Consider the following 27275-nt stretch of genomic DNA (forward strand, 5'->3'; position numbering starts at 1 on the left):
GCTGTCTCCTGCACGCCCCACACTGGGGATCGAGTCTGCAATCTGGGCATGTGCCCTGACCAGGAATGGAACCATGACCTCCTGGTTCATAGGTTGACGCTCAACCACTGAGCCCACTGGCTGGGCTAAAGGTACAGTTAATCCTTGAATAACACAAGATTGAAATGCACCACTGGATCCACTTATATGTGGATTTTTTTCAATAAATGTATTAGAAAATTTTTAGGAGATTTGTGACCCTTTGAAAAAGCATGCAGGCAAACCCTACTATTTTCTTAACATATTTTTTTCTCTAGTGCAGTTTATTGTAAAAGTACAGGATATAATACATGTAAAATACAACGTATGTGTTAATTGACTGTTTATATTATCAGTAAAGCTTCTGGTCAACAGTAGTCTATTAGGTTTTGGAGGGGTCAGAAGTTACACACAGATTATCTATTGCTGGGAGGCTGGTCATTCAGGGTCAACTATAGTTTTTCTAATTCATGTTACTTTTTTATGTTTCCTGCAGAAAAAAACATATGATGAGCAAAAGTTTGCCGGTAAAAAGGCTGATGGAACTGTATCATCTGATATAAAGTCAGTGAGAAGCTCACATTGTTTGTCCTTTCATGCTGACTCTAATTTGAAATCAGGTAAAGGTAATGAACTCTGTGTTTTGTCTTAGGTCAACCCACCCTACCCACCCAGGGGCATTGCTATTGCTGTTCTTTGGGTTTATTGTGAAAAGCTGAGGCCATCTGGCTTCCTGTGGGATCCTGGAGGCCTTTCCTCCTGGGACGGGGACCTGTGGCATGTGGGCTCTGATGTGCCCTTAACGTGTTATTACCTTGTGTTACACAAGAACTTGTCTAAGGTTACATAACAGGTAGGTAACGACCACACACCTCAAACCGTCCTTAAAAGCGGATCACAACCACATCCCTTGTACTGTGCTTGGCCACGCTCCTTTCTCACACAGCTGCTCTGGAGTCCTGTGGGAAGAGTTCTCAGTAGATGGGACTGCGATTCTGTCTAACTCCCATCCCCGCGCAGTGTGTTTGCTCAGGGCACTGATTTTACTCATGCCGGAAGTGTTGTCTGTTCTGTCTTGAAAACTACCATTCCGGTTTGTGGCTGAAAAAGTTAGTGATTCGACATGGTCTTTTTCCCCCTGAAATTTAATTCCAAATGTAGTTTGGTTACAGCCATCCCCTTTTTCTATGAGGACTTAAACCTTCCTGATGGTGTACTCACTGGGAAAGGCCTGTCGTTTATTTACAGGTGCCATTTATGTGACTTGGTGTATACATTTTTCTCTTTGCATTGATTTCACTTACAAACTGGTGCATGGAAAGGTGAAAGGAAAGTTGAGCAGTTAACTATATGACTCTGGCCTTATAATTAAACACAGAGATGTTATGCATTGCAACCTACATTGTCATTTATTTGCATTTGAAGGAGAAAGGACAGAGGTTATAAGTTCAATTCTACTTCTCTCCAGTTCTAGCAAACTAAATTAGGGACCATTTATTACTTAAAGGAAATTTGTTAGTGTCTCTTTAAATTTGCAAAACTCTAAAATGTGTATTAAGAAAAATCAAAATGCCCAGATGTACAATCAGGCCAAAGTAACTATCTCATCAACCTTAGAATTACTCCTGAAATTTAGTGTTTTGGTTTTTCTGCTTGGTGGCCCAACCAGAGCAGACTTACAGTCATGTATGTTTATACTGTAACACAGAAGGTTAATAGCACTAGCAAAGTTAGGCTGTTTGGACAATAACGTGTTGCATCTATAGCGATAGATTTTCTATTCTGCAACTTAAGCCTGAGTACAGATCATTAAACACCTAAAATTTCCTCTACTTTTAATTTGTAAATACAGATGGTTGTCATAAACGAACAGACAGGAAATCCAGAATCATTGAAAAGTGTGGACCTGCCTCCAAACCTGAGTTTGAATTTACCAGGTTGGATTTTCCTAAACTGCAGGGTGCAGAGAACAGTGAGATAGTAGAGACACCGAAACAGCCCAAGTGGGGGCCTCCACGCTCTGCCTCTACAGACACTTCCCTGGGGAGAGAAGTGGTGAAACCCGCTCCAGCGTTAGAGGTGAGTGCTGGCTCCTCTCCTCTGTTTCCTTCCCCCTTTCTCTTTCACTGTGTGAATGGTTTACAGGACGCATGACACCTCATGCTGTCATTCTTTTCAAAGAATCACCTAGTGCACTTACTTTCATCCGGTAGGTCAAAGGTCCAGGAGAATATTCTAGCATGAATCCTGCTGGTTGCACAGCCCCCTTCTAGCGTCACACTAGTAGCATTGTGTGCTGACAGCACTTTTCAATACCGACAAAAAGATTTTATTTACCCAAATAGTCGTATTTAAAACTACATAATATAATTTCTGGTTTTCCAGGCTTTTTATCTGTACCTCTTTTGTTAATGATACAGCGAATTCAGCGATAGTAACTGCAGTGAAGAGCATTCAGTCTGCCACTTAGTAATTTTAAATTACACATATTCACCCTTTGATCTCAAAGTGTTAGAGACTTTCGGGAAAAATGTTATGGGGTTACTATTCCCGAAAATCACTGTGACCGATCTCAGATCAAGGTAGGGTGGGGCACTTCCCAGTGTGCAGGCCAGGAGAAAGACGATACTACCAAGACAGTAGCTCACCCGATTGCTTGCCTCCTGAAGAGAGGATCTCCACTTTCTGTCCTTGTCCTGGGTGCTTGGACACGAGAGCCCCAGGCCGGGTGGTCCTGCTCACAGTGTGCAGAAGGTATGCCGTTCCCAGGGACTTTGCTGTCACGTGGTGAGGCTGAGTGAAGTGGAAGAATCAGTCTCATGTGGCGGGGTGTGACCCTCTGGGCGCCCGTGGAGTGTGTGGAATGGCTGCGCCGTCGAGGGGCTCCATGATTTGGCCGGGGCTGCAGTGGGCAATTCCCAGCCCGAGAGCGCTGTACCAAGTAGAACAGGCCAGGAGCATGACTGACTGTCAGGTCACCTGTTAGAGGTGAGGCTGCATGTGTGGACATGAAGCGTGTGAGATTTACATGCTTGTTACCTCATCTACTCACACTCATGAATTCTGTGTGCAGTTGTTTTTTTATTTTTATTTTTTTATTTATTATTATTTTTAAAATGTATCTTTATTGATTTCAGAGGGGAAAGAGAGAGAGAAACATCAGTGATGAGAGAGAATCATTGATTGGCTGCCTCCTGCAAGTCCCCCACTGGGGATCAAGCCCGCAACCCAGGCATATGCCCTTGACTGGAATCAAACCTGGAACCCTTCAGTCTGCAGACTGACACTCTATCCACTGAGCCAGACCAGCTAGCGCTGCATTTGTTTTTTAAATTTCCCTTTAAAAGAAACCTTTTTCCTGCTTATACTAGTAGTATCTTTGAACACCAAAAAAATGTGAAGAAAAAAAAAAGTAATTGTCTGAAGTTGTATAGCCAAGAGAAAACCATCTTTAGCACTTACTAGTAATCTTTTGTTAATGGTACATTGTGAAAATTGTACATTCGGGGATCAGACATATGTATGGGCTTGTGTTAGAAATTGGCATTTTTTCCATATCTTAAGTACTCTTTGAAAACATAACTGCTGCACTGGGTCTTTGATACTGATTTATATGATTGACCTAACCATTTTTTTTAAACTTTAATTTTTATTAATACAATCACAATCATGAAGAAGCTAAATTCTGGAATTGTTAGTATGTGCACTATAGGACCCAATAGCTTCTTTTTTCATTGGTTTGTTTTTTAATTGTCTTTATTGTTGAAAGTAATCCTCACCTGAGGATATTTTTCTGTTGATTTTAGATAGAGTGGAAGGAAGGGAGAGAGCGAGAGACAGAGAGACAGAGACATCTATGTGAGAGTGACTCATCGATTGGTTGCCTCCTGCTGACTGGGGCCAGGGATGGCACCTGCAACCCAGGTACATGCCCTTGACCGTGATTCAAACCCTTTGGTGTGTGAGCCAACGCTCTAACCCAGGGATGGGGAACCTTTTTTTTTTGCCAGGGGCCATTTGGATATAACATCATTTAAAGGCCATACAAAATTATTAACTTAAAAATTAGCCTGCTATATTTGGTCAAACATTTAATTAACTCACCCTAAAGTCTTGACAGGGCCAGACCAAACGATTTTCTTGGGTCTTATAGGGCCTGCGGGCCGGACATTCCCCCATCCCTGTTCAAACCATTGAGCCACACAGGCCAGGATGGCCTAACCATTTTTGAATAGGGGAGGCACTACTAGTGTTTCATTGGCCTTGGTGAATATAAATTACATTTATTAAAAGAACAGGCTGTGTTTCAATTATTTTATTTTTTATTACTGGATTCAGGTATGAAATGGCAAAATGGTTAAGTTTATGAAGTGTATCAGCTTTAGAATTTATTTTCAAACTATTCAAATTTGAATTTATCAGTTTCCTCTTACCTTCAATTCTGTCAGTCACTTTGAGATGTCTCTTAATATACTCACCCCCCGCGCCCCCCCCCCCCCCCCAGTGTTTTTTGGGCCTCATGTTCCGTTTGTGGCAGCTTTCTGTCTGTAAAAGTGGGCACCTGTTACAAGCATATATTTGTTATCTTTGTGGATGTTTGGAGGGACTTTGGAACTGTGGTGTGTAGGCTCGGTACATGATGCTTTAGCATTCCTGTGGGGGCACTCGGGTTTAAGAATGGTATTGGCACGTCTGCACTGATGCAGAAGTTGTCTGTGATATGTGGATCTTTTAAAGGTTGCTTAAAATGTGTGATGTGATCCCATTATTAGGATCTATATAAAAATTATCTCCTAGACCAGTGGTTCTCAACCTTCCTAATGCCGCGACCCTTTAATACAGTTCCTCATGTTGTGGGGACCCCCAACCATAAAATTATTTTCATTGCTACTTCATAACTGTAATTTTGCTACTGTTATGAATCATAATGTAAATATCTGATATGCAGGATGTATTTTCATTGTTACAAATTGAACATAATTAAAGCATAGTGATTAATCACAAAAACAATATGTAATTATATATGTGTTTTCTGATGGTCTTAGGTGACCCCTGTGAAAGGGTCATTCGACCCCCAAAGGGGTCGCGACCCACAGGTTGAGAACCGCGGTCCTAGACCAAGAAGTAGAGAGATGCTAGCTAAGCTGTGGGTGGTTTTCTGCTAGAGAGAGAGAATTGGCAGAAGGAAACAATTTAACTTTTCACTTCACATATTTAGGTATATGGAATTTTTAATTAGCACATATTTTGAAGATTTTAAGAATGGCAAGGAAGCTGTATTTAAAAATTAAATGATTACTTTCCCATTTGGAATAGTAAGAAAATAACTGGTTTGCTTTTTAAATAACTGGTTTGCTCTTTAGGGTGAAATAGTGGTGAAAAATAATAAGCCGACTGACTCTGTAACTGATAATGCTGCTACCAATTCCTCTCCATGTACAGGAGGTAAGAGTGGCTACCAAATACCATTTTCAAAAATCAGTTGTCTGTTTTTAAGTTCATTTTTAGTCTAGTGCAACTTAAATGCTTTTGTCTTAAAGCCTTCTTTAAGGCAGGTGAAAGGTTGTTGATAAACTGACAGTATTTTTGGAAGATTGAAGTAGATGAGATCTCCATGTATGTGTAAGGAGTATAGGATAGCAAAGAATTCTAAATGAAATGTTTACTCAGTTCAGTGAAAAAATTTATCAACTCAAAAATGGTAGCTTCGTTAAGTGTTACCTGTACCAGAGGTTCTCATGGTGTTTGGTCTCAGGAACCCTTAATACCCTTTACACAGCCCCACAGAGCTTCTGTGTAGACCAGCGGTTGCCGACCGGTAGTCCACGGACCGCTGGTGGTCCATGAGGTCTGAAAGGTTGGTGACCACTGGTTTAGACAACTGTCAGTATTTGCAATATTTGAAGTTAAACAGAGAAATTTCAAAAATACTTACTAATTCACTTAAAAGTAACCGCATTTTTATGAAAAATAACTGTTTTCCACAAAAGTAAGGCAGTAAGGAGAGCAGAGTTGTTGTTTTTTTGCAACTCTTCAGTGACTGGCTCTGTAGATCTGCCTTGCCATTTGGCCTTTTCACTGTCCTACCTTTGCAATCTTTGTAAAAGAGAGGCGGGGAGGGAGAAGAAAGGCAGAGAGAGAGGCAGGTAACACGTTCCTACTGTCAGGAAAACAGTTTTGACTTCAAGGGTCCTGGGAGCCTGAGGCCACACTTGGAGAGCTGCCAGTATGTCCTGTCCTGGCTAAGAAGTAATATTCAGAGAGAGTTCAATAGAGTCTGCTCTTGAAATCTTTATAAGTAGCTTTTCCTAGTAGAAAACATTTTCACAAAATTATTCCTGATTTACCCACAGGTATGTTGTCTTTTGCATTCGTATGTTTGGTACAAAGATCTTCACTTACAAACTTCTCTGAGGGTGTGTAGCTCTGCGGTGACAGGAACAGTCAGTGTCTTATCATCTGGGGTAGCCACAGGCTGCTGACATGTCTCGCCCATGTCCTGATGGCTGTCCTTTTGTTTTGTCTGAATATAGAGTTTCATGGGCACCTAAGGAGTAGTGTGGCTGTGCTTATGCCTCTGCTCTAAAAAGAAATAAATTTCCAGTTATTGTGATAGCTGAAGTCTAGTGACCTTTGACTTCTGCTGTTAAAGATACACATCAAGGTTAGTAGGGCGAATATTTGATCTTTAGCTCGTTAATTCCGTGTGTTTGCCACGTGGACGTATTGAGGATTGCTGTTTTTTAACTGAACAACCCCAAGTGAAAACTAGTTTCTAGGAAGATCGGTTAACCTAACAAGTAAATTCAGCATGCATGTTCCAAGGAAAACACGTTTAGTGAATATCGTCCTTCCCAAGAGAATGTTTCCAACAGCCTAAATTTAATTATGCCTGAGTAATTCTCTCACCTGGTGCATGTTTGGAATCTCTAAGGAGTTTGTGTTTGCTGTTGAGACTGTTCCCCAATTGTGGTTATCTCTGAGCAGAATTATCCTGGACGCCAATGGGTTATGTTGTCCGTCAGACGTTACCTACAGAGTCATCATCAGCCCCTAGAATTGTTACTTCTGTGATAAACCTAAAGACGGTTGTTTCATCAGCAGATCCTAAAAATGGTAGCAAATCATCTTCTCAAGTTTTATCTTCGGATCCTTCCTACAACAGAGAGAAACCCATTGTCCACTCAACTAAAAAGGTATGCATCCATTCAGATAATGTGGGTCTCCTGTACCGCTGGCTGGACTTCTATTTGTTTCTCAAATCCTGACTGGCAGTGTTTCATTCTGTACTGCGGGTGTCACCTGAGTTGGTTGCTTGAACCTTGAAAAGAAGAATAGGCCCTCAGCAAGGAATACAAGTGGCAGCTTTGCATGAGTGAGGAGGCACACTCCAGGCCAGTGGGCTAACATAGCTGTGGCCCATCTGAGTTCTTTCAAGGAGAGAAGCTGGCAGAAATGTATGCTCTGGTGCTGCATTCTTTCTCCCAGTCTCTGTTTATTGAGTTTAAATCAATTTCCTTTACCTGCCAGGGGACTGAGAGGACAGTAATTCAAGTCCATGTTTTGACATTCACTTGGTATATGTTACTGATTCTTGGTTGATTCCAGCTTACATACTGTAAGGTAGCATTTTAGAATCCATTTTTTCCTTTTAGTTCTAATCAGTTTAAGCTGTCATTTTTATTGATCCCTAGATTTGTATCATGAAGAACCTTTTTCATTAGCCTTGATTTTGTTCCAGATTTTCAGTGTACTGATAGATTCCTGTAGGTGGATGTTGGTTGCATTTCTTTAGTGTGGGGGTTCCCAGTGTTGGGGTGTGAGGCTGCTTTTTGATGTCCAAAGTGTCACAAATATCTTGCCCAAGTGGGCGCTGTGCGCTGGTGCCTGGTTGATTGAGGAAATGTGTGCAGGCGACAGTGAGAGTGGGACAGGCCTGTGTGCTGTCCCACACAGCTTTGTGCGCTCATTTGAGAACAGGTGCAGGTCAGCCCCCTCTGACCCCGCTAGCTCCCAGGCCCCGCCGACCTCTGGGCACTGGCTGCTCAGGCCCCTCTGGCTGCAGCCACCAAGTTGCTGTCTGAAGTGGTTTTCCAGATAGTTAGCAGATTTTTTAATTTCTAAGAAACGTTTTTAAAAGGACGATCCCCTGTAATCTTAGAACCTAGATTGCTTTCCATTATACACAGGAGGGATGATAGGGATCATAATGGCTTTTTCCTTTAAAACTTTCAGGGTTGTAAGTTTTTATTACCAAAATAACAAATATAATGCTAAAAGGATCTAGTTATGGAAAAGGTCATCTTTCCCATACCTCTTTGTGCCCCCCAAGCCCCCAAGGAAGCCTGCATTTCCAACCTGGTATGTACCCCACCTCAGGTTCCTGAAAACATAAACAAATAGGATGTTTTTTGTGTGTTTTTTAACTTTTTCTCCCCCTTAACAAAAATATGGTCATTTCATACACATTGCCCTATCCACTTTACAAAACATAGACAGCCCCCCCACCCCCACCCCAGGTCAGTAGATAAACACTCTTTAATGGCCACTGAGGCTTTTAGCTGTGAAGGATAAGTTCCCATTGAGGATAAAACAAGGTCCCTAAAAACCTTGAGAACCCCATTTGGATGCAGAGGGACAGTGCTGTGCAGACAGGTGCAGAAGCTGTCAGGTAGCAAGGAGGGTGGAGAATGAGAGGCCAGACAGAGGAGGGAGACTGGAGCTGAAATGGGGGTGCAGTCTTAGCCTCAGCCCGTGTGAGTGATAGTGCGAAAGCCCTGAGGCCACAGTGTGGGGGACCGGGACTGGGAAAGGCCAGCCTGAGGCGAGGGTGGGATGCTAACGTCACATTCAGGATGTCTGGGATGGGCCAGACGTTCTGATTTGAAGGCTGTACAGGTGACTGTCATGTGCAGTCAGTTGTAGGAACCCCTGGGCCCTAGTGATGGAGATGGCACACCTGGATCTGTGAAGGGACTTCAAGTCGGAATTAATAGAATTATTAACCTGGCCTCCGTGGGCTGAAAACTGGGTTCTGTCTAAATCTACCAGTTTCAAAATATTGAACACAACTCTTTTCACAGGTTTTTTTTTCCTTCCGAATTATTCTCCAGAATGCTAGCTCTTTAGAAAATAGAGATTGAAGAGGCAAACTATGAATAAAATTGCCATGTGATTATACAAGTTGATAACTTAATTTTGCTCTAATACATGGAATTAAACATTCAATTGAATGTCCTAAAAACCCATGATTTTGTTGTTGTTTCTAGTGCAAAGCATCACAAGGTGGTGATTCTGAGCAAAATGAAGCCTCAAGAAAGAATAAGAAAAAGAAAGAAAAGTTTAAATCAAAATGTGAAATCCACACAGCGCAAGAGCCACCACGGATGGAAGTACATATTCCCCTTGGGTGATGTGGGGGTCCGTCTTAATAGAAATGTGGGTTCACTGGTTTCCTAAGAGAAAATCTTCAGCACTTTCTTCAATAACAGCCCACCTAGTGCTGAGGAAAAGCGCCGTTATCAATTTTCTTCACATCTTCATTTTGGCCAGTGAAGAGCGCCTCATAGCAGGCACTCAATAAACATTGAGGTCTAGAGACAAAACTCTTATATTGAAATGCAATAGTTTATACACCATAGTACTAATATTTGTCTCCCATAAATATCTTCTTTACATGTTTTTTTCGTCACTTTGGCATGCTGGCTTTTGCAGGGCCTCCTTTTCTATCCAGAAATCTTATTATAATGTGCTTCACTAGAGAGAGAAATTTAAAATACCAGGGAGCCATCATGGGCCCTGGTCACAAGAATGTCATGGACTTGCAAAAGCAGTCTTTACATTGTTGTCCTTGTGGTACTCCAAGAATGTCCCTGTCCTCCAGGCTCGAACCCTATTTCTCCCGGGTCTGCGCTAGTAGACTCAGCAGCGTGGCTCCTGGGGCCTGCAGGAGGTCAGCGGTGCTGCCTGGGTGTCCCGCTTAGGGTCAAGCCGAGGCTTCCCCTCAACCTGGGGGTTCCCAAGGCTCTTGGAACATTCCCTTGAGAATGGTGGGTTGTATTTGAAGGACTATGATCATGGCATAGCATTATGGTTTGGCCGATACATATTTCATATTTCTGCCCTTCTCACATAACTTCTCCAAGGCACCTAAAATGTTGACAGAGCACGCAAGACATTTTAAATGATGTAAATGTGGTGGAGAGGCCTGTTGGCCCCCCGCCCCCTCTATTTTCCAGCCTGGGTTCAGCAACATGACAGGACACTGACATGCTCTGAGTCTGGATTGATACAAAGTGCGAAGTGTAATTGAAGGGTGGCTGCTGAACACTCTCACGCCATGGTCACTAGGGGCAGTCTGTGGACTCCGTGGGGTCCCCACTCTTGCTCTGTGGAGCAGGAGATTAGAACTATGGTCTTTAAATTGGTTCTAAGTAAAATTAAGCTGAAGCCCTTAGGATACAGTTTTTGGCCTGTTTTGTATCAACCCTTGAGCCCTTCCGTGGGAACTTAAAGTAGAACATGTGAGCAAGGAGAAGGCTTCACTTGGGCATACCTGGGTCTCACGATTCATGAAGCGCTAAAGGTGTGTGGTTTACTTAGGATACTGAAGAGTTTCCCATTCTGGCAGTTGCATCTGAAAGAAGAGACAGAGTAGAGTCACGGAAATGTCAATCTAAGCAGCAGCCACAGGTAAATTTTAGATGGAAACCCACAATTGCTTTAGGCTTAACTTTTCTTGCTAAACTGGCTCTGAGACAAAGCTGCTTTCCAGACTTCTTTGTGGAGACCGGTTTTGTTTTTATTTCTTCCTTCATTGGAGGCATTCGGTATGTTGAAGCAGAACTGCTTTTCAGCTAAAACACTGTCACTTTCGTAATAAGACTGTTGGTAATTACCACTGCTATATCAGAAAGGAGGCTCTGATTTAAAGAAAAACTGGCGATTCCCTGTATTCAGGAACCAAGAATTCCTTTGTGAGGCAGTAGTGTCCGACAGAAGGAAAACAACCGAGCCGTCCAGTTTCACTCTAAGTAGTCAGACAGGCGGGAGAGCTGCTGCTCCTTGTCCCCCGCCCCATGGGTTCAAGAATGAACTTAAGGCTCATGATCTAATTGGGGAACGTCTGTGCTTTGGGCAGGTTCATTGTCATTTTGCTTTTCAAATCGGGGTAACGTTTCACATTTGTGGAAGGAAGAATTCTACACCCTGTGTGAATTAACTTTGCATTACCATGTTATGATGTGCCCACCTGTACTGCACCGTGTGCTGGCACCGTGACGTGAGCCCTCAGCCAGTGGGTGTGGTGTCAGGGACGAGAACAGTGGGCAGGAGAGCAGGAGTGACGGTGCTAAAGCACGTGCCACAACCTGCCTGCACAGCTTTCATTACTGCCTCACACCCAGAGCCCAACTGTGTCAGAAGTCACATTTCCTGAGAGTACCTCCAACTTTGTGTCTAAATGTAGCACTCACCTGCTGGGTGTGATGCGACTTGGGTAAATCTCTTCCATGGCAGCTGATTGGCTCACTTGGGCAATTGAAGAATGAATGGAGCTAACCAGGCACTAATACTGACCAGTTAGCCTCACATACAGCAAACTGTTACAGCCAAAGACTTTATACAAGGCTTGGTTTCTGGTCTGTAGATGTGCACTGATACAGGGAAGATGTAGACATAATTGTAGGTGGTTTAATGTAACCCAGTGTTCTGAGAAGAGAGGAAGGAAAGAACCCCGGTGGTAATAGCAGAGAATGTGGGGATTGCTTGGGTTTTTCTCTTTATTTAAGATTTTTACAGTCTGTAAATCTATTTCATTTTATCTTTAATTATATGATTTTTTGTCATAAGATGAAAAGCTCAGCTTGTAAAATGTATTATTATAAATAAACTTATGATTTTTGAACTTTTTAGAATAATTTTAAAAGTGGAAAGAAGAGCCAAACTCCAGTACAGTTGGATTTGGGGGGAATGCTGACAGCACTGGAAAAGAAACAGCACTCCCAGAATGCAAAGCAGTCCTCCAAACCAGTGGTGTTTTCAGGTAAAAGGGCCTTTTAATCTCAAACGATTGGAAGTTGTTTTTCAGATAGACTGTTTTGTGACTTTTCTTCTGTAATCAAAAGTCATTTATAAAAAAAACAGTATGTTACTGGAATAAGGATAGACAAACCATTGGAATAGAAATGGTAGTCCAGAAGTAAATTCACATATGCATGGCTGGTGGGTTGTTGACAGGGGTGCTGAGTTCATTTAAAGAACAAAGAACATTCTCTTAAAAATTGGTTCTGGGACAACTGGATTTCCACATGTTAAAGAATAGAGTTGGACTCTCACATAAACAGAAATGAACTCAAAATGGACCAATGACCTAATTATGAGAGCTAAAATTGTAATACTCTGAGAAGAAAACAGGTAAATTTCCATGCTCTTGAATTAGACATTGGATTTTTAGTTCGGACACCAAAAGGACAGGCAGCAAAAGTATTAAAAAATAGGTTAATTGGATTTCATCAAAATTAAAAACATCTGTGTACCAAAGGACATTATCAAGAAAGTGAAAAGACAACTTATAGAATGGGAGAAAATATTTGAAAATCATATCTGGTAAGTGTTTGATCTCCGATATATAAGAACTACAACTCAGTAACAAACTCAAAAAATGGGCTAAAATACTTAAAAAGACATTTCTCCACAAGATATACAAATGGCCAGTAGCACATGAACAGATATTTATTATCATTAGTCATTAGAGAAATGCAAGTCAAAACCTCAGTGAGGTAGTTCTTCATACCTCCTCTGTAGCTATAAGCAAAACCACAAAAATGACCAGGTCTGGTGAGGATGTGGAGGACTTGGAGCCCTGTTAAACTGCTGGTGGGAATGTAAAATGATGCAGCTACTTTTGAAAACAGTCTGGTGGTTCTTCAGAATGGGGAATAGAGTTGCCATTGACCGAGCAATTCCACTCCTCTGTGTTTATCCAAAATAATTAAAAACAGATACAGACATTTGAACACCAGTATTCATAGCAGTATTAGTTGTAATAGCCAAATGGTAGAAACACCCCAAATATATATCAACAGATGAATGGATAAACAAAATGTGGACATTCTGACATATGCTACAATGTGGACAAACTTGAAAACATGTTAAGTGAAATATGCCAGTCACAAAAGGAAAAATATTGTATGATTCCACTACATTAACTTTCTAGAATAGGCAAATTCATAGAAAGTAGAGTATAGGTTACCAGGAGTTGAGGGGAGAGGGAATGTTGAGTTCCTGTGTAAGGGGGACAGATTTTCAGTTTGGGACATGAAAAAGTTGTGGAGATGGGTAATGGTCATGGTGGACAACATTGTGAACGTAATTGATGCCACTGAATTGTGCACTTAAAAACTGTCAAAATAGTACATTTTATGTTACATGTATTTTACCATAACCATTGAAAAAGTTAAGTATGATTTTAAGAAATAGATATGGTGGCATTGTGTACCTGAAAATCTCATGATGCATAAGTGCCCTGTACAGCTTTAAATAAAGCTGAATCTGGCAGAAATGAATTACCTGCCTGTCCCTGGGTCGCACCTCATAACAGTGTCGGCTCAGTTCTGATAACACCATTCTCGCCTCTGAAAAGCCTCAGAGAGCCAAGGTGTTAAAATTGGCAATTTGTCAACAAAAGAAGATGCACAATTGCCACCTATAGTCTTTTAAGTATGTATCCTCCTTCTGAGGTAGTTTGTTAATTTATTTTAAAAAGAAAAACGTAGGCACCCAAGGAAATAATTAAGAAGCGTTTTTATCCTGAAGTATTTTTATAATTAAAAAAATTATTGTTTAAAGTATTACATATGTCTCCTTCCCCAATCGACCCGCCACCCCCACCCCTCAGGACAGTCCCCCACTGCCCCAGTGTCCGTGTCATTGGTTATGCTAATATGCATGCATACAAGACCTTTGGTTGATCTCTTACTTGCCTTCCCTCTGAGGTTGTACAGTCTGTTCAGTGTTTGTCTCTGGTTCTATTTTTGTTCATCAGTTTATGTTGTTCATTATATCCCACATATGAGTGAGATCATGTGATACTTATCTTTCTCTGACTGGCTTATTTTGCTTAGCATAATGCTCTCCAGCTCCATCCATGCTGTTGCAAATGGTAAAAGTTCCATTGATTTTTTTAGAGAATGGAGGGGAGTGAGGAGGGAGGGGAAGGCGAGATAGAGGGAGAGAGACATCGATTGGTTGCCTCCTGCATGCACCCTGACTGAGGCTGGGGATCGAGCCTGCAACTGAAGTACATGCCCTTGATTCTTAGGTCCATGGGCCAACTCTTGGACCTAACCACTAAGCCACCCAGCCGAGGATTGTTATGTATTTTTTGATGATATGTTCAGTCAGGTGTGGCCACAGGAGAAGCTCAAGAAAAAGCAAAGCTTATCCTACTCCCAGGTCCTGGAGACAGGAGACACAGCATGCAGGGCCACATGGAGAAGACCAGGTGGGCAGGAGGGAGGGGGGGGTTAGGCCAGAACCTTTATTGGGGCTTCCACTGGGAAGGGCCCTCCTTGCCCAGGTCCCCCGTTAACACTCTGGCAAGTTGCATGGCACGGGGTGCAGACAGGAGGGGCAGGGCTCAGGGCTGCAGTGAGCGGTGCAGGGGCCCAGTGGGGGTCCTGAACTCACAGGTGGCATTGGGATGGGAGAGCACGCCTATGTGAGCAGGGTTGGTATGACTCATTCTTCAAGAAAAGCCGATGACAAAAACCAAGCCAGTTACACATACATTTCAAACATAATGATGGGAGCAGGTTTCCACAGATAAACGGCAGCTGTGCGGTGGCCAAGGCTGGACATGGCCCAGAGTAAGGGCACGGTGGACTCGTTCCACACTGTAGCAGAGAACCCGACAGGTGAGATAGCATGGATACACCCGATTAACAAAGCACTAGTAACGGAAATGCCATGCTGACAGAATGTGGGTCAATACATTTGGGAGATTCTTGATGGTGGTTGAAGCTGGGCAATGGGTACGTGGGTTTTGTTGTTACTCTGTTCTCTTTGCTGTATGTTGGAAATTTTCCTAATTATAAAGTACAGGGAAGCATACACAGATGAACTGTTTCCTGGGAGGAGGAAAAGGGGTAGGAGGTAGAGCCATCATCGTATGTGCGGACTGCCAGAAGTGCCCTCAGCAAGTGAGGTCACCCATTAATAGACTTCACTGAGAAACAAGAGCCTTCATAGAGGGGTAGGAAGACGGTTCTTCCTAAATTCATTGACACTTCCTTTGGAGCCTCACCGAAAGGTACTGTTTCACTGGCGTCGTTGCCTGAGACCGCCCACGGGGCAGTTGGCTGCAGGGACGGCGCCAGGCCTCCCTGAGGCCCGTATCCTCACTGTGTTGCAGTCGGGGCAGTTCCTGTTCTCTCCAAAGAGGCCACGTTGGGGAAGAAGGGCCACCGCTTCAGCCAGGTGAAGACCCCGCACAACCCCCTGGACTCCAGCGCTCCCCTGATGAAGAAGGGGAAGCAGAGGGAGGTCCCCAGAGCCAAGAAGCCGACATCATTGAAGAAGGTGAGTGATGAAACCGGGCCCTAGAGCAGCGGTCACCAACCCGTGGTCCGTGAGGTCCGAAAGGTTGGCGACCGCTGCCCTAGAGAGCCTGGTGTTCTCCAGCTCTGAGGCTTCAGGTCTTCAGGGTTGAGGTGAAAGTGGCGTCATGGGGCATGCGAAGTGGGGTGCTGGGGCTTTTTTGGTTTTTGTGTTTTTAATTCTCACCGAGGACATGCCTGGGGGATGAGGGGAGGAGAGAGAGAGCGCGCACTCTATGTGAGAAAGGTTGCCTTCCTTACTTGCCTCCACCGGGGGAGTGACCCGGCAGCCTTGCGGTTATCAGGACAACACTCCACCAACTGAGCTCCCGGTGCCTCTGCTTCCGGGGTCTGTGCGGCAGGGCGGAGGGAAGCCATTTTTTAAATACTTTGCAGTGACATGGACAGAAAATGAGAAATGGGGAGAGTTATATTCTCCTTATTTACTTGATGCCTTCATCCCACCTGAGGCGAATCTGCTGTTCAGTCGGTGAATATTGGACACTTCCTGGCAGATTCTCAGTCCGGGCTGTTGCACAGGTTTCTTCATTTAATTCTCCGCAGCCTGCGGTGTGTGGTCAATCTCAGGTGGGAACAGGTGTCTTGCCTGAGGCAAGGTGCCTGTCGAGCTGCACTGTTGCGTCAGAACCCAGGTTGCACACAGCCTGCTCGGTGCACCTGAGCGAGGGGACATGCTGCTCCTGGGCCAACCCCCGGCCGGGGTGGGGCCATGTTGCCGCTGTGAAGGCATGATGGGCACCTGCCAGTAAGCCGACCTCGGGTGGTTTATTTTGCAAAAGAGCTTATTTGTAAGTACAAGTATTTAGGTGCTTTAATCATTTATTCAATTTTAAAGATTATTTTGAAAGAACGGGAGGAGAGAAAGCAGCAGCGTCTCCAGGAAAATGCCGTGAGCCCCACTCTGGCCAGTGACGATGTGCAAGATGTAGAGAGTGGTGACGACCTGGCTCTGCGGCAGGAGGAGCCCACAGGTACCAGTTCTGTTGGTTGCACCTTCAGTTGGGGCAACCATGTGCAGCAGACCCCCCGGAATTCCGCCAGCCTCCGCCACTAGCGTGCAGAAGTTTTCAGACACCCAGCTGGACAGTGAGAGGCTGTCCCCATGGACAGTGGGGGTCTGTGCGGGCAGGGGATGAGGCCCCAAGTTTGATCTGTGTGGCATTGGATGGTCCTGGTGACTTGAAGTAGCTTTGAGGATTAGCCCCATCAACTGCAAAGCCGTTTTCCCATGAGTGTGCGAGACACAGTGCCATGAAAACAATGTGTTTAGTAACTTTTTATTAAATGACACTCGGAAAAGAGCGCAGCCCCTAAGCATATAGCTTGATGACTGCACAGATGAGCACAGCACCAACATCAGGAGCAGAGCAGCCACGCACAGCTCCCCGTGGCCCGGCCCAGGGCCTGCCCAGCCACAGCCCCGGTGAGCGTTCGTGCTTCCTTCCCAGGGAGTCTTGCAGTGGTGTCCCTCTGGCCAGCAGTCTGTGCCCATGGGGCAGTCCCCGATTGTCACTGTTGTGCAGCGTCCAGGTGTAGGAGTGTGCCACGGTGCCATTAGACGCAGTCCCTGTGGCGGTGTGGGGAGAGTGTGCAGAGGGCGTGAGCGCTCCTTCCTGCGCCATTTCCCCAGGCAGGTGGCAGGTGGGTCCATTGCCATCCAGCCTTGGAGGCTCCTGCCAGACAGGCTGCCAGGTGCTACCAGTTCCGCCCACTGGGGAGAGGGCATTGCAGGGCATTGCATTTGTTGTGCCTGTCATCCTGGCTGGTGTGATGTGTGCTCCCAGATTCCTTCTCTGGTGAGCTGGAGCCTCCCATGAGCTCTGGAAATGTCTAGAAGGAACATTTGGGGGGCCTGAGCCATTATGGAATCCTGTCTGATGTGTTTAAACACACCCTTTGAGTTCTCAGAGTTTAGATATTTGAGTTCAGCTCTGATTTAAGGATCATTTGATGAGGGAATAGTCTCAAGCATTTAAGTGCAAAAAATTCAGAACTAAAAACCTGCTTTTTAAATTTCCTGGTAGGAACTTCAGGTTAATTTTCTAAATTAAAATATAAATTTGGCCACTGAACTGCACACTAAAAAATGGTTAAAGTGTAAATTTTATAAATATTTTGCCTCACTAAAAATAACTAAGTTGGGGTCAGAAAGACACCTGCAGGAAGAACAGAAAGTTGCCGAGTTCTTCCTTTTCCCCCAGCCATTCCCATCTCTGCTGCCAGCCGCGGTGCTCAGCAGCCCTGCTTGGTGCGGCGGGTGTGGGGTCCCTCTGGCTGCCCTGGTGACACTGCCCGGCCCCAGCCCCACAGGTGCTGTGCTGTGACTTGCTTTTCTGTGACGCTCCGGCGGGAGCAGAAGCACCCATGTGCTCCTCTCCTGCGGGAGAGAGCCAGTCAGAAGAGCTGCTGGGAGCTGAGATCCATAAGGAGGCGGCGACCTGCTCCCTGGCTCCCGAAGGTGCCAGCTGCCCCAAGATCCACAGCCGGAGGTTCAGGGAGTGAGTAAGCCCGTGGGGCCGGGGTGGGCTGCGCTCGCTCTGGCCTTGGGCACGGGGTTTTCCCCCCCTGGCGTGCTCAAACTGGAAGCTGAGAGGTGGGCCAGTGTTTCTCTCCTTCCAGTAAAGGTGGCCAGGTACCTAGTCATGCCACACGCCAGGGCTGCTGAACCTGCCTCTACAAGGGCTCTCGTCCTCCTGATGTGATGGCAGGTGTGCCCATAAATCCAGGTTTTCTGTTGGGGCAATGGTTAGTGAGCGACCATGCATGACATTTGGGTTTCCTTCTTTTTTTCTTTTTTAAATATATTTTTATTGATTTCAGAGAGGAAGGAAGAGGGAGAGAGAGATAGAAACATCAATGATGAGAGAGAATCGTTGATTGGCTGCCTCCTGCAAGCACCCCGCCTCCCCCCCAGACTGGGGTTGGAGCCCGCAACCCAGGCATGTGCCTCCGACTGGAATCGAACCTGGGACCCTTCAGTCCACAGGCCGACGCTCTATCCATCGAGCCAAACTGGCTAGCGCTTGGGTTTCCTTTTTAAAAAAAGAATGTATTTTTATTTATTTTAGAGAGAGGAAGGGAGAGGGAGAGAAACATCAGTGATGAAAGAGAATCATTGATCAGCTGCTTCTAGCACTCCCCCCACTGGGGATCGAGCCCACAATCCAGACATGTGCTCACAATCCAGGCATGTGCCCTGACCAGGAATCGAACCATGACCTCCTGGCTCCTGGAATGATGTTTAACCATGGAGCAGCACTGCCTGGGATTGGATTCCCTTTTGTGGTTTCATTTCTCTGCATAATTTTTTAGGGAGCTCTGCTCCCCACCCACTCTTTTTCCAGGACAGACTGTCCGGGTGTTTTCAGGAGAGGTGCACAGGGAATGGCCACAGTGAGGGGATGCTTGGCATGCTGTGGTGTGTGTGTGGGGTGGGGAGGGGGGGGCAGAGGTTCTCCCTTGTAGGTGGCAGTGGGGGAGGGTGATTCGATGCTTTATTTAAACCCAGTCAGGAACCTGCTTTCAATTAGTACTGCTCGTCTGAGGGACTTGCCGGGGGGCATGCGATGGGCAGCGCTGCAGTGTCACAGCCTCTGCAAGCTGATGGCATGGACTGTTTCTTCCAGTTACTGCAGCCAGGTGCTCAGTAAAGAGGTTGACGCCTGTGTTTCGGAGCTGCTGAAAGAGCTGGTCCGTTTCCAAGACCGTATGTACCAGAAAGACCCCGTCAAGGCCAAGACCAAACGCCGGCTGGTGCTGGGGCTGCGGGAGGTGCTCAAACATCTGAAGCTCCGGAAGCTGAAGTGCGTCATCATCTCTCCCAACTGTGAGAAGATACAGTCGAAAGGTAGGGTGCCTGTCCTGGGCCTGGGCCTGGCCCCGCGCCAGTCGGCAGTGAGCGTGGGCCGTGTGGTCGGCCTCCTTTCCTTTAGCTTGGGGCATTTGTTTGCAGGGCTTATTTGCCCACCACGGGCCTTACCCTGCGGCAGCCAGGCCTGTGGTCTTCCTGGTTGGTCTGGCCGCCCTGCAGGCCTCTGGCAGCAGGAAAGGTTTGCTCTGGAGCTTGCGGGTGGGGGTTGGGGGGGTGTCACTGGCCACTCACACCAGTTTGGTGACTGGCTGCCAGGCACCGGGCTCTTGTCTATTTTAAATTTCCTGGTTTGGTCCGTGACTGACCCCTGTGCCCACTTGCTCATTAAAAGTCTGGATTTGCCGGGCTAGTGTGCTCAGTGATTGAGCGTTGACCTATGAACTAGGAGTCAGGCTCGATGCCCAGTGTGGGGCGTGCTGCAGGAGGCAGCCAATCAGGGATTCTCTCTCAGCACAAAGCTCAGTTCCTCAAGCAGCAGAGGCCCAGTAGGCACTCTGGTCAGATAGGAGCCCTCTCTAAACCCAGCTCTCTTGCCAGCCAGGGTCCAGCCACACAAGCCGGTCTTCCTGAGGACAGCAGCAGTGGGCCGCTGGTTAGCACACCGCTCACGTAGCGTTTGTGTCAACCCCAGGGCTGGGGTGGACAAGAGGCAGAGACCCCTAGAGGGAGAGACGACTCAGCGATATTTAGGCGTCAGTCTCCGGTGACGAGTTGTAATTATATCTCAGGACCATACCCGTCACCCCACCTCTGCCCGCTTCCCCTCTTCCCAGCCCGCCTGGAACTGGTGTGTTCCTTGGAAGTTTATGTCCTCAGGGGTTGCGTCCTCATCACCTCTCATGCTCTTCTGGGAGATGTGGAGTAGAGGTGGGCGAATAAAGGAGGTGGGGCTTGAAAGTTCCTGCCCAGGCACACCAGGCAGAATGAGTTTCCAATTCCCACCTAGTGGGGCATGTGCACTGGGGAAGTTCCTCTCTCGAAAGGATATTCAGAAATCATGTACTTAGTTCCGGGGTACAAGGTGCCGGGAACCTCTCCCTGTCCGGGAGCGGGTCTGTGCAGAGCAAAGAGCACTGCGACTGTGCCGTGCCCCTTCCAGGTGCTGGCTGAGAACAGCTCCCTAGTGCGGGCGGGCTCGTCATTTCATTACTTTCTTTTGAGGAGCAAACCCCCCAAATCCCTCTAGCTCCTCAGTCAGCCACTGCTGCCATACTGGTATGTGTCATCAATAGTCCACACGTATGTATGAGCGCTGTGTGTGTGTGTGTGTGTGTGTGTGAGCGCTGTGGGTGCTGTATGTGTATGAGCGCTGTGTGTGTGTGTGTGTGTGTGTGTGTGAGCGCTGTGGGTGCTGTATGTGTATGAGCGCTGTGTGTGTGTGAGTGCTGTGGGCGCTGTGTGTGTGTGTGAGTGCTGTAGGTGCTGTGTGTGTGAGCGCTGTGTGTGTGTGTGTGTGTGTGTGTGTGTGTGCTGTGGGCACTGTGTGTGTGTGTGTGTGTGTGTGTGACAGAGAGAGAGAGAGAGGGAGAGATGTGGCCTCCTGCAGAGGGCACACTGGTGTGCAGGCTTCACACCTGTCAGTGCCTCACACACCGCTTTTTTGTGTGCCCATCTCCGTAGGTTCCAGCTGAAGAATAGAAGGGCATGGGCATGTGTCACAGTGGCCCCACCGGCTAGGCCTGCCCCTCCTGGCTCCCCGCCCTCACTTGGTTAAGAGCAGGGCACTTTCTGTGATCTGTGTTGTATAGATAGTACCTTTTTGTGTAACAAGAAGTTGGCCCTTTGGTTGAGAGTGGTATATGTTTTTCTGGTTTGTCAGTAGCCTGTTTTTTCTCCACCTTTTTCTGACCATGCAGGCAGTATGCTTGTGTGTCAGTAGTTTTTATTCCTATGTTTTTATCACATCGAGATTTTATGTCAGTCCTCAACCTTCGCCTCCGAGGTAATGAACATGTTTACACTCTGTTTCTCCCTGTTCTCCATGTTTCATTCGGTCTGTGTAGCATGTATTTCAGTCTCAGACGGCTCTTCCCAGAGGCTGATCAGTGGTCCCTTCTGCACGGCTCACCCTGCTTCTTCGGGCCATTTCTGGGCCCTCTTCTCTTCTACCTCTGCTCCCGTGTTCACGCTCCTGTAGCCTCAGAGCACGCTTTCAGTGCCTGGGATGCTTTTTCAAAACATATTTCCTTTTTCAAAATGCTCTTTTTACTTGTGTATTTTTTTCATATTTTTTATTCTTAAATTATTCTTTTTATTCTTAAATTTTTTATTCATATTTTTTTCATATTTTTATTCTTAAAAAATCCTATTTGTAGTAAGTCATGGTGTTTCAGAGCTTTAGGCCAATGTACCAGGTGCATCTGTTAATAATGTGGGGTTTTTTTTTCACTAGATGGAGTTACACATATGTTGATATATATGCGATTTGATATGTATGCTATTTTGCGATACTGACAACAAGCTTTAAAATTTCATATGTCAAATTTGCTGAAGGTGTTAACATCATAGATATTTTTACACTTAAAAATGTTGATTTTCGTTCCAAAAAAAAGAGCATTTGTGGGAAGTTTTAATTCATTACTTATTTTGAAGAAAAGTGCTGCTGAATACTTTGGGAAGCTTCTGGTGAACAGGCTCCATCTCAAGATACTTGTGAACGCTGGTTTAAACCCTTTAAAAGTGATGATTTCAATATGAAAGACAAAGAACGTCCAGGTCAACCGAAAAAGTTTGAAGACCAACAATTACAAGCATTATTGGATGAAGATGCATGTCAAACTCAAAACCAACTTGCAGAAAGATTAAACGTTGCTCAGCAAACAATTTCCGATCATTTATAAGCAATGGGAAAGATTTTAAAAGGAGGAAAATATGTGCCACATCAACTGAACGAAAGACAAATGGAAAACCAGAAAGTCATCAGTAAAATGTTGCTTCAATGGAAGAAAAGAAAGTCTTTTTTGCATCGAATTGTGACTGGCGATGAAAAGTGGATTTATTTTGAGAACCTCAAACATACAAAATCATGGGTTGATCCAGGTCAACCATCAACATCGACTGCAAGGCCAAATCACTTCGGAAAGAAGACAGTGATCTGCGTTTGGTGGGGTCAGGAAGGTGTGGTGGATTATGAGCTTCTAAAACCAGGTGAAACCATTAATACTGATCGCTACCAACAACAAATAATCAATTTAAACCACCTTTGATCGTGAAATGACCAGAATGTGCCAGAAAACATGGCAAAGTAATTTTGCTTCATGATAACACACCATCACACACTTCAAAACCAGTTAAAGACACGTTAAAAGATCTTGCCTGGGAAGTATTAACCCACCCGCCGTATTCACCAGACCTTGCTCCTTCAGATTCCCACTTGTTCCGATCGATGGCACACGCACTTTCTGAGCAGCACTTCAAAAGGTACGAAGAAGTGGAAAATTGGGTCTCTGAATGGTTTGCCTCAAAACATGAAAAGTTCTATTGGGACGGTATCCACAAATTACCTGAAAGATGGGGAAATGTGTAGCTAGCGATGGACATTACAGTAGGTCCTTGGGTTACGTCGGAGATCCTTCCTACGGCGCGACATAATGCAATTTTCGCCGTAAGTCAGAACCCACCTACATAAGCACCTATGTCACTCAGATGGAGCACATACATAGCAGTAATGAAGTGAAACAGTAAAAGAAAGATAACAATTCCCGACCTTTACTTGTGGTAAGTAAATAGGAAAAAACATAAAGCACATATGTACATACGTCGAAATGACAGAACTTTTTTATAAATAAATGGGAGATGGTGACATAACCACGAAACGACGTATGTTGAGTCCGACGTAACACAACTACTGTACTTTGAATAATGCACTTTAGATGTTTCTCTTGAAATTATCGTGTTTTCTTTGATCACAAAACCCGCATTATTAACCGGTACACCTGGTGGAGTGGACATGTGTAATTTTGGATCCCCCTGCCCGGGAGCAGAGATGTCTCGCTTAAAGTTTTCTGTGGTGTTTTTAGCCGGTGGAGGTTGCTCTGTGGGTCTGCCGATGCGTCGGTTCCTGCCTGTGCTCACCTTTGGCTGCTGTCGGAGTGGAGCCGTTTCTCCACTGTGCGTCCCGGCTGGCTCCGTGTGTAATGCTCTGGTGGTGGTAACCGCTGCCGGTTTCCGGCTTGGCAGGCACACCCCGCACGGAGCTCCTCACCTTCCGCTGAAGCTCGCGCTGCCTCTCCCCGCGCGGCCTGTGCAGCGGCCTGGCTGGCGCCTCGCTGGGAGCCAGGCCCGTGTGTGCTCAGGCTGGGGGGAGGTGATGTGGGATGGGTGCCAGGGGCCTCTCTGCTGCTGGCTCCCCTCGGCGCGGGGCGTAGCCTCCCCTCTTGTGTGTTTGTGAGGATGCGGCAGCTCCCACAGGGGAGGCAGGTAGAGCGGTGGCCCAGCCGTGCTCAGTGCTCAGTGATGTTTGCCAAGACTGTTAGGTGTCACGCAGCTGTTGGCTCAGCATAGACCCATCCATTCCACGAAGGAGTGGTCTTTGGAGAGAGATTTCTTCCCTGTGGCTGGCGAGTCAGAGGGAGCTGGCCGTGTTGCTGTGTGTGTCAAAAGCCCTTGTGACCAGTGTCCCCTCCAGCCCATGTGACGCCTCTCCTGTCATTCCCGGGCCCTCCCTCGGACAGGTGGATTGGACGACACCCTGCACACCATCATCGCTTACGCCTGTGAACAGAACATTCCCTTTGTGTTCGCTCTCAACCGCAAGGCTCTGGGGCGCAGTTTGAACAAAGCTGTTCCTGTCAGTGTGGTGGGCATCTTCAGCTACGATGGGGCCCAGGTGAGCGGGAGCAGGCTGCGCCTGGGGGGAGGCGGACACGGCGTGCTCCCAGACAGAGCCCAGCGGCCCCTCAGCCTCAGTGGCATGTTTCCTTAAGAGCACGGACGGAAGTGTGATTCCAAGTTCTGCTCTGGGCTCACTGCTGCCACGCAGGTGCCTCAGGCGCCCTGTTCTCTCGGGGTGGCACCCTCGGCGGGTGGCACCCTTCTCTGCGGAGGGTTTGCAGGAGACCCATTTTTTCTGTGGTCGGGCATCATCTGTGCCCTCACTCTGTCCAAGGACCAGTTCCACAAGATGGTTGAGCTGACGATGGCGGCGCGGGAGGCGTACAAGACGATGCTCGAGACCACGCGCCAGGAGCCTGCACAGGGTCCCAGCAGCTCCGCAGAAGGCGGCCCCCCAGCTTCTCCCACAACAGAAGAGCCACACTACAGTGAGTGCTGGGGAGGGTCCGAGTCTGGGCCAAGTGTCCTTCAAGTCTTCCTGGACTTTGATTCAAAAGTCCCGGTGCTGGGCCCTGGCTGAGGAAGGCCCGGTTAAGTCTGGCCATTGTCTGAGAGGTGTTCTCAGACCCGAATTTGCAAGGACTTGTCAATGAGTGTCTCAAACAGACCTCTGGTCAGACAGCCCCTGGACAAGGTGGCTGCAAGGATAGCTGTACCCTCGGCAGGAGGTGGTCAAGGTCAGCCAGCACCCAGGCTGACTGATGCTGCTCACTCGGGGCGGGGGGTGCGTGGGAGATGGGGTTGAGCCCATGCTGGCCTGTGCAGGGGACTGAGCCGCTGAGCAGCATGCTCTCTAGTAGAGACTTTCCCGACTGTCCCTGCTGTTCTTCAGCTGTGCCACTCTCTTCTTCCAGTTGAAATCTGGAGAAAACATCTGGAAGCGTACAGTCAGTGTGCCCTGGAGCTAGAAGAATCACTAGAGGCTTCAACCTCTCAGATGATGAACTTGAATTTATAAGAAGGGTTCTTTTGTGTGTTTGTATTTGGGGTAAGGAGGGGAGGTTTGAACAACTTTGTGGCCCTCTTCTTAGCTTTTCACTGGCCTAATGTATTTGTAACGCTGTTTAATTGGGACGTTGGCAGCGTAGAGGGCGTGGGAAGCGGCCTTTGTGGCACCAAGGCTGCAGGTCCTGTGGCGGGCATTGGGCTTGCTGACGGAGCCTTTCTGGAAGCCCTCTGAGTACTGTGAATCCGGAAGACCCTGGGGAAGGTGCCGAGCCCTCTGCTGCTCCAGAGCGGATTGCTAAGCCAGGTCATTCGTCTGTGGAAACGGGAGCAGTGTGGCTGCTGTCCTCCCAGGCACGGTGAGGGCCCAGCCCTGCCCCTGCGGGGAGCCCGCGTCAGAGCAGGAGGCAGGGAGGGTCCTTCTCGGGATGTGGCCTTTCAGTGGGAAGATCTGGGGAGACCTGGAGGGTTTGCTAAAATGAGCCTCAAGAAAAATCGGTTTTTTAACCTGTGACCTTTGACATGAATTATTTCTAATTTTAGTTGTTATTTTTCAGAGAAACAATGTATATTGAAATTCCTAAATTTCAGTTTTGATAATCTACAAATCTTTCTTTTGTAAATGAACATGTTCTGAATGTGGTTTCTGTCTCAGAGGCCAGGAGGCAAAAAGTTTACTTTCCTATTTTCCTGTAAGTAAGAGGGCTTATTTATTTTCAATAAAGAGTGATTATTTAATTTCCCTGGAGACTCTGGTCATTTGGTTTATCCTTGGTCTCTTTCTTATTAGTTCTTCCTTTGTCTTGACCTGTGCCTTTCAGCCTTGGAATGGAAGGTGGGGGCTGAGCAGGGAGAGGCTTGTTATGCCCAGACCTCCTGGCGCTGGAAGTAGCAGCTGCTGAGGTCTCAGACCCTCAGAGACCGGCGCCTCCAGACCCTGCCCTGTCTCTGCTGGCATGCTTGTCACAGAGGAAATGGCAGGATTGCAGTGTCACTGGTTTGAGCTTGTCAGGCAGGTAGTGTGTGATGTTGGCTTTGAAAGTACTGTTAGTTGAATTCAGTCATGCCAGGTACTGTATCTCTGAGAGGTAAGTGGCCTAATGAGCAAACAGAAGTGCAGTAATGAGTCAGATGGCACAGCGTGTGGCCAGGGCTGGCAGTGGGACCGCGGGGTGTGTGGAGGAAGCCCTGCCTCTCTGGTCCTCTGTAACGCGTTATTCCCACTGTGTGCCCTGCCTCTCCAGACACTTTCTGAGCTGTTTATGTGGGGACATAGGCTCTGGTCGGCCAGCTCCTCACTGCAAGGTCCTTTTCCTGAGTCTCTCGGCCGCCACGAGGAGCAGCATCGGGAAGGTCTTTTCTGCTCTCCACATGGCGACGGGTAGCAAGTCAGCTGTACTAGGTTTGAAAACAGGAGATTATTTGAGAATAAAGGTTCCAAAATTATTTTGGGAGAAAATGAAATAGCCTTTCATCTGCACTAAGCAGCCTAGAATTGTGAAACTGCTGATAAATTAAAAAATAAGACTTCTGGTCAAGATGGCAGAGTAGGTAAACTCTGCGATTGCCTCCTCCCCTGATCAAAATTACAATTAAATTATAGAACTGTCATTACTAACAACCCCTTGAAGACTAGCTGAACGGAAGTCCTCTAACTGAGGCTGTAAGGAAGCACCACATTGAGACTGGTAGTGGGCATGGAGGTGGGGACTGGGGAGTTCCCGTCACACTGTGCCGACTAAGGAACAGGAGGGGTGCCTCTACTGCAGAGGTCCCTCTGAGGAGCCAGGGCCCGCTCCCACACCAGCTACCCCCACCCAGAGCACCAGAGCCAGAGGAGAAGTCCCCATAATTTCTGGCTGTGAAAATCAGCGGGGGCTCTGTCCAAGAAAAAGAGTTGCTAGAGAAGGAGGTGCTGCTCTCACAGTGCACACGCATAGACTCACTTGCTCACAAACACTTCCTCAAAGCACCGGTGCAGGGGCAGCAGC

General features: G+C 46.7%; 2 protein-coding genes across 22 annotated transcripts in view; one reads left to right on the plus strand and one right to left on the minus strand.

Annotated features, from left to right (window-relative positions):
- The window catches only part of SECISBP2 (SECIS binding protein 2), a 39077-nt gene that overhangs the window by 7118 nt on the left and 4684 nt on the right, over positions 1 to 27275 (plus strand). For 5 of the 20 annotated variants that reach the window (XM_036302356.1, XM_036302365.1, XM_036302358.1 and 2 more), the window contains 14 exons: positions 515 to 644; positions 1871 to 2097; positions 5382 to 5463; positions 7006 to 7214; positions 9288 to 9410; positions 10621 to 10710; positions 11932 to 12061; positions 15431 to 15597; positions 16471 to 16606; positions 17938 to 18133; positions 19262 to 19482; positions 24180 to 24334; positions 24614 to 24767; positions 25194 to 26026. In XM_036302356.1, coding sequence (XP_036158249.1) covers positions 515 to 644; positions 1871 to 2097; positions 5382 to 5463; positions 7006 to 7214; positions 9288 to 9410; positions 10621 to 10710; positions 11932 to 12061; positions 15431 to 15597; positions 16471 to 16606; positions 17938 to 18133; positions 19262 to 19482; positions 24180 to 24334; positions 24614 to 24767; positions 25194 to 25297 — 2124 coding nt within the window. In that variant the 3' untranslated portion in view covers positions 25298 to 26026. Of the gene's footprint in view, positions 1 to 514; positions 645 to 1870; positions 2098 to 5381; positions 5464 to 6562; positions 6683 to 7005; positions 7215 to 9287; positions 9411 to 10620; positions 10711 to 11931; positions 12062 to 15430; positions 15598 to 16470; positions 16607 to 17937; positions 18134 to 19261; positions 19483 to 24179; positions 24335 to 24613; positions 24768 to 25193; positions 26027 to 27275 lie in introns of those variants that run through there. The other 15 variants (XM_036302362.1, XM_036302363.1, XM_036302357.1 and 12 more) reach the window with 15 other exon arrangements.
- Positions 23262 to 27275, minus strand: part of SEMA4D (semaphorin 4D) — a 122360-nt gene continuing 118346 nt past the window's right edge. The window contains exon 17 of one of the 2 annotated variants that reach the window (XM_036302346.1): positions 23262 to 26682. In XM_036302346.1, coding sequence (XP_036158239.1) covers positions 26342 to 26682 — 341 coding nt within the window. In that variant the 3' untranslated portion in view covers positions 23262 to 26341. The remainder of the gene's footprint in view (positions 26683 to 27275) is intronic. The other variant, XM_036302354.1, reaches the window with a different exon arrangement.

The sequence above is a fragment of the Myotis myotis genome, unplaced genomic scaffold, assembly GCF_014108235.1.
Source record: "Myotis myotis isolate mMyoMyo1 unplaced genomic scaffold, mMyoMyo1.p scaffold_m19_p_31, whole genome shotgun sequence".
NCBI classification, from domain to species: Eukaryota; Metazoa; Chordata; class Mammalia; order Chiroptera; family Vespertilionidae; genus Myotis; species Myotis myotis.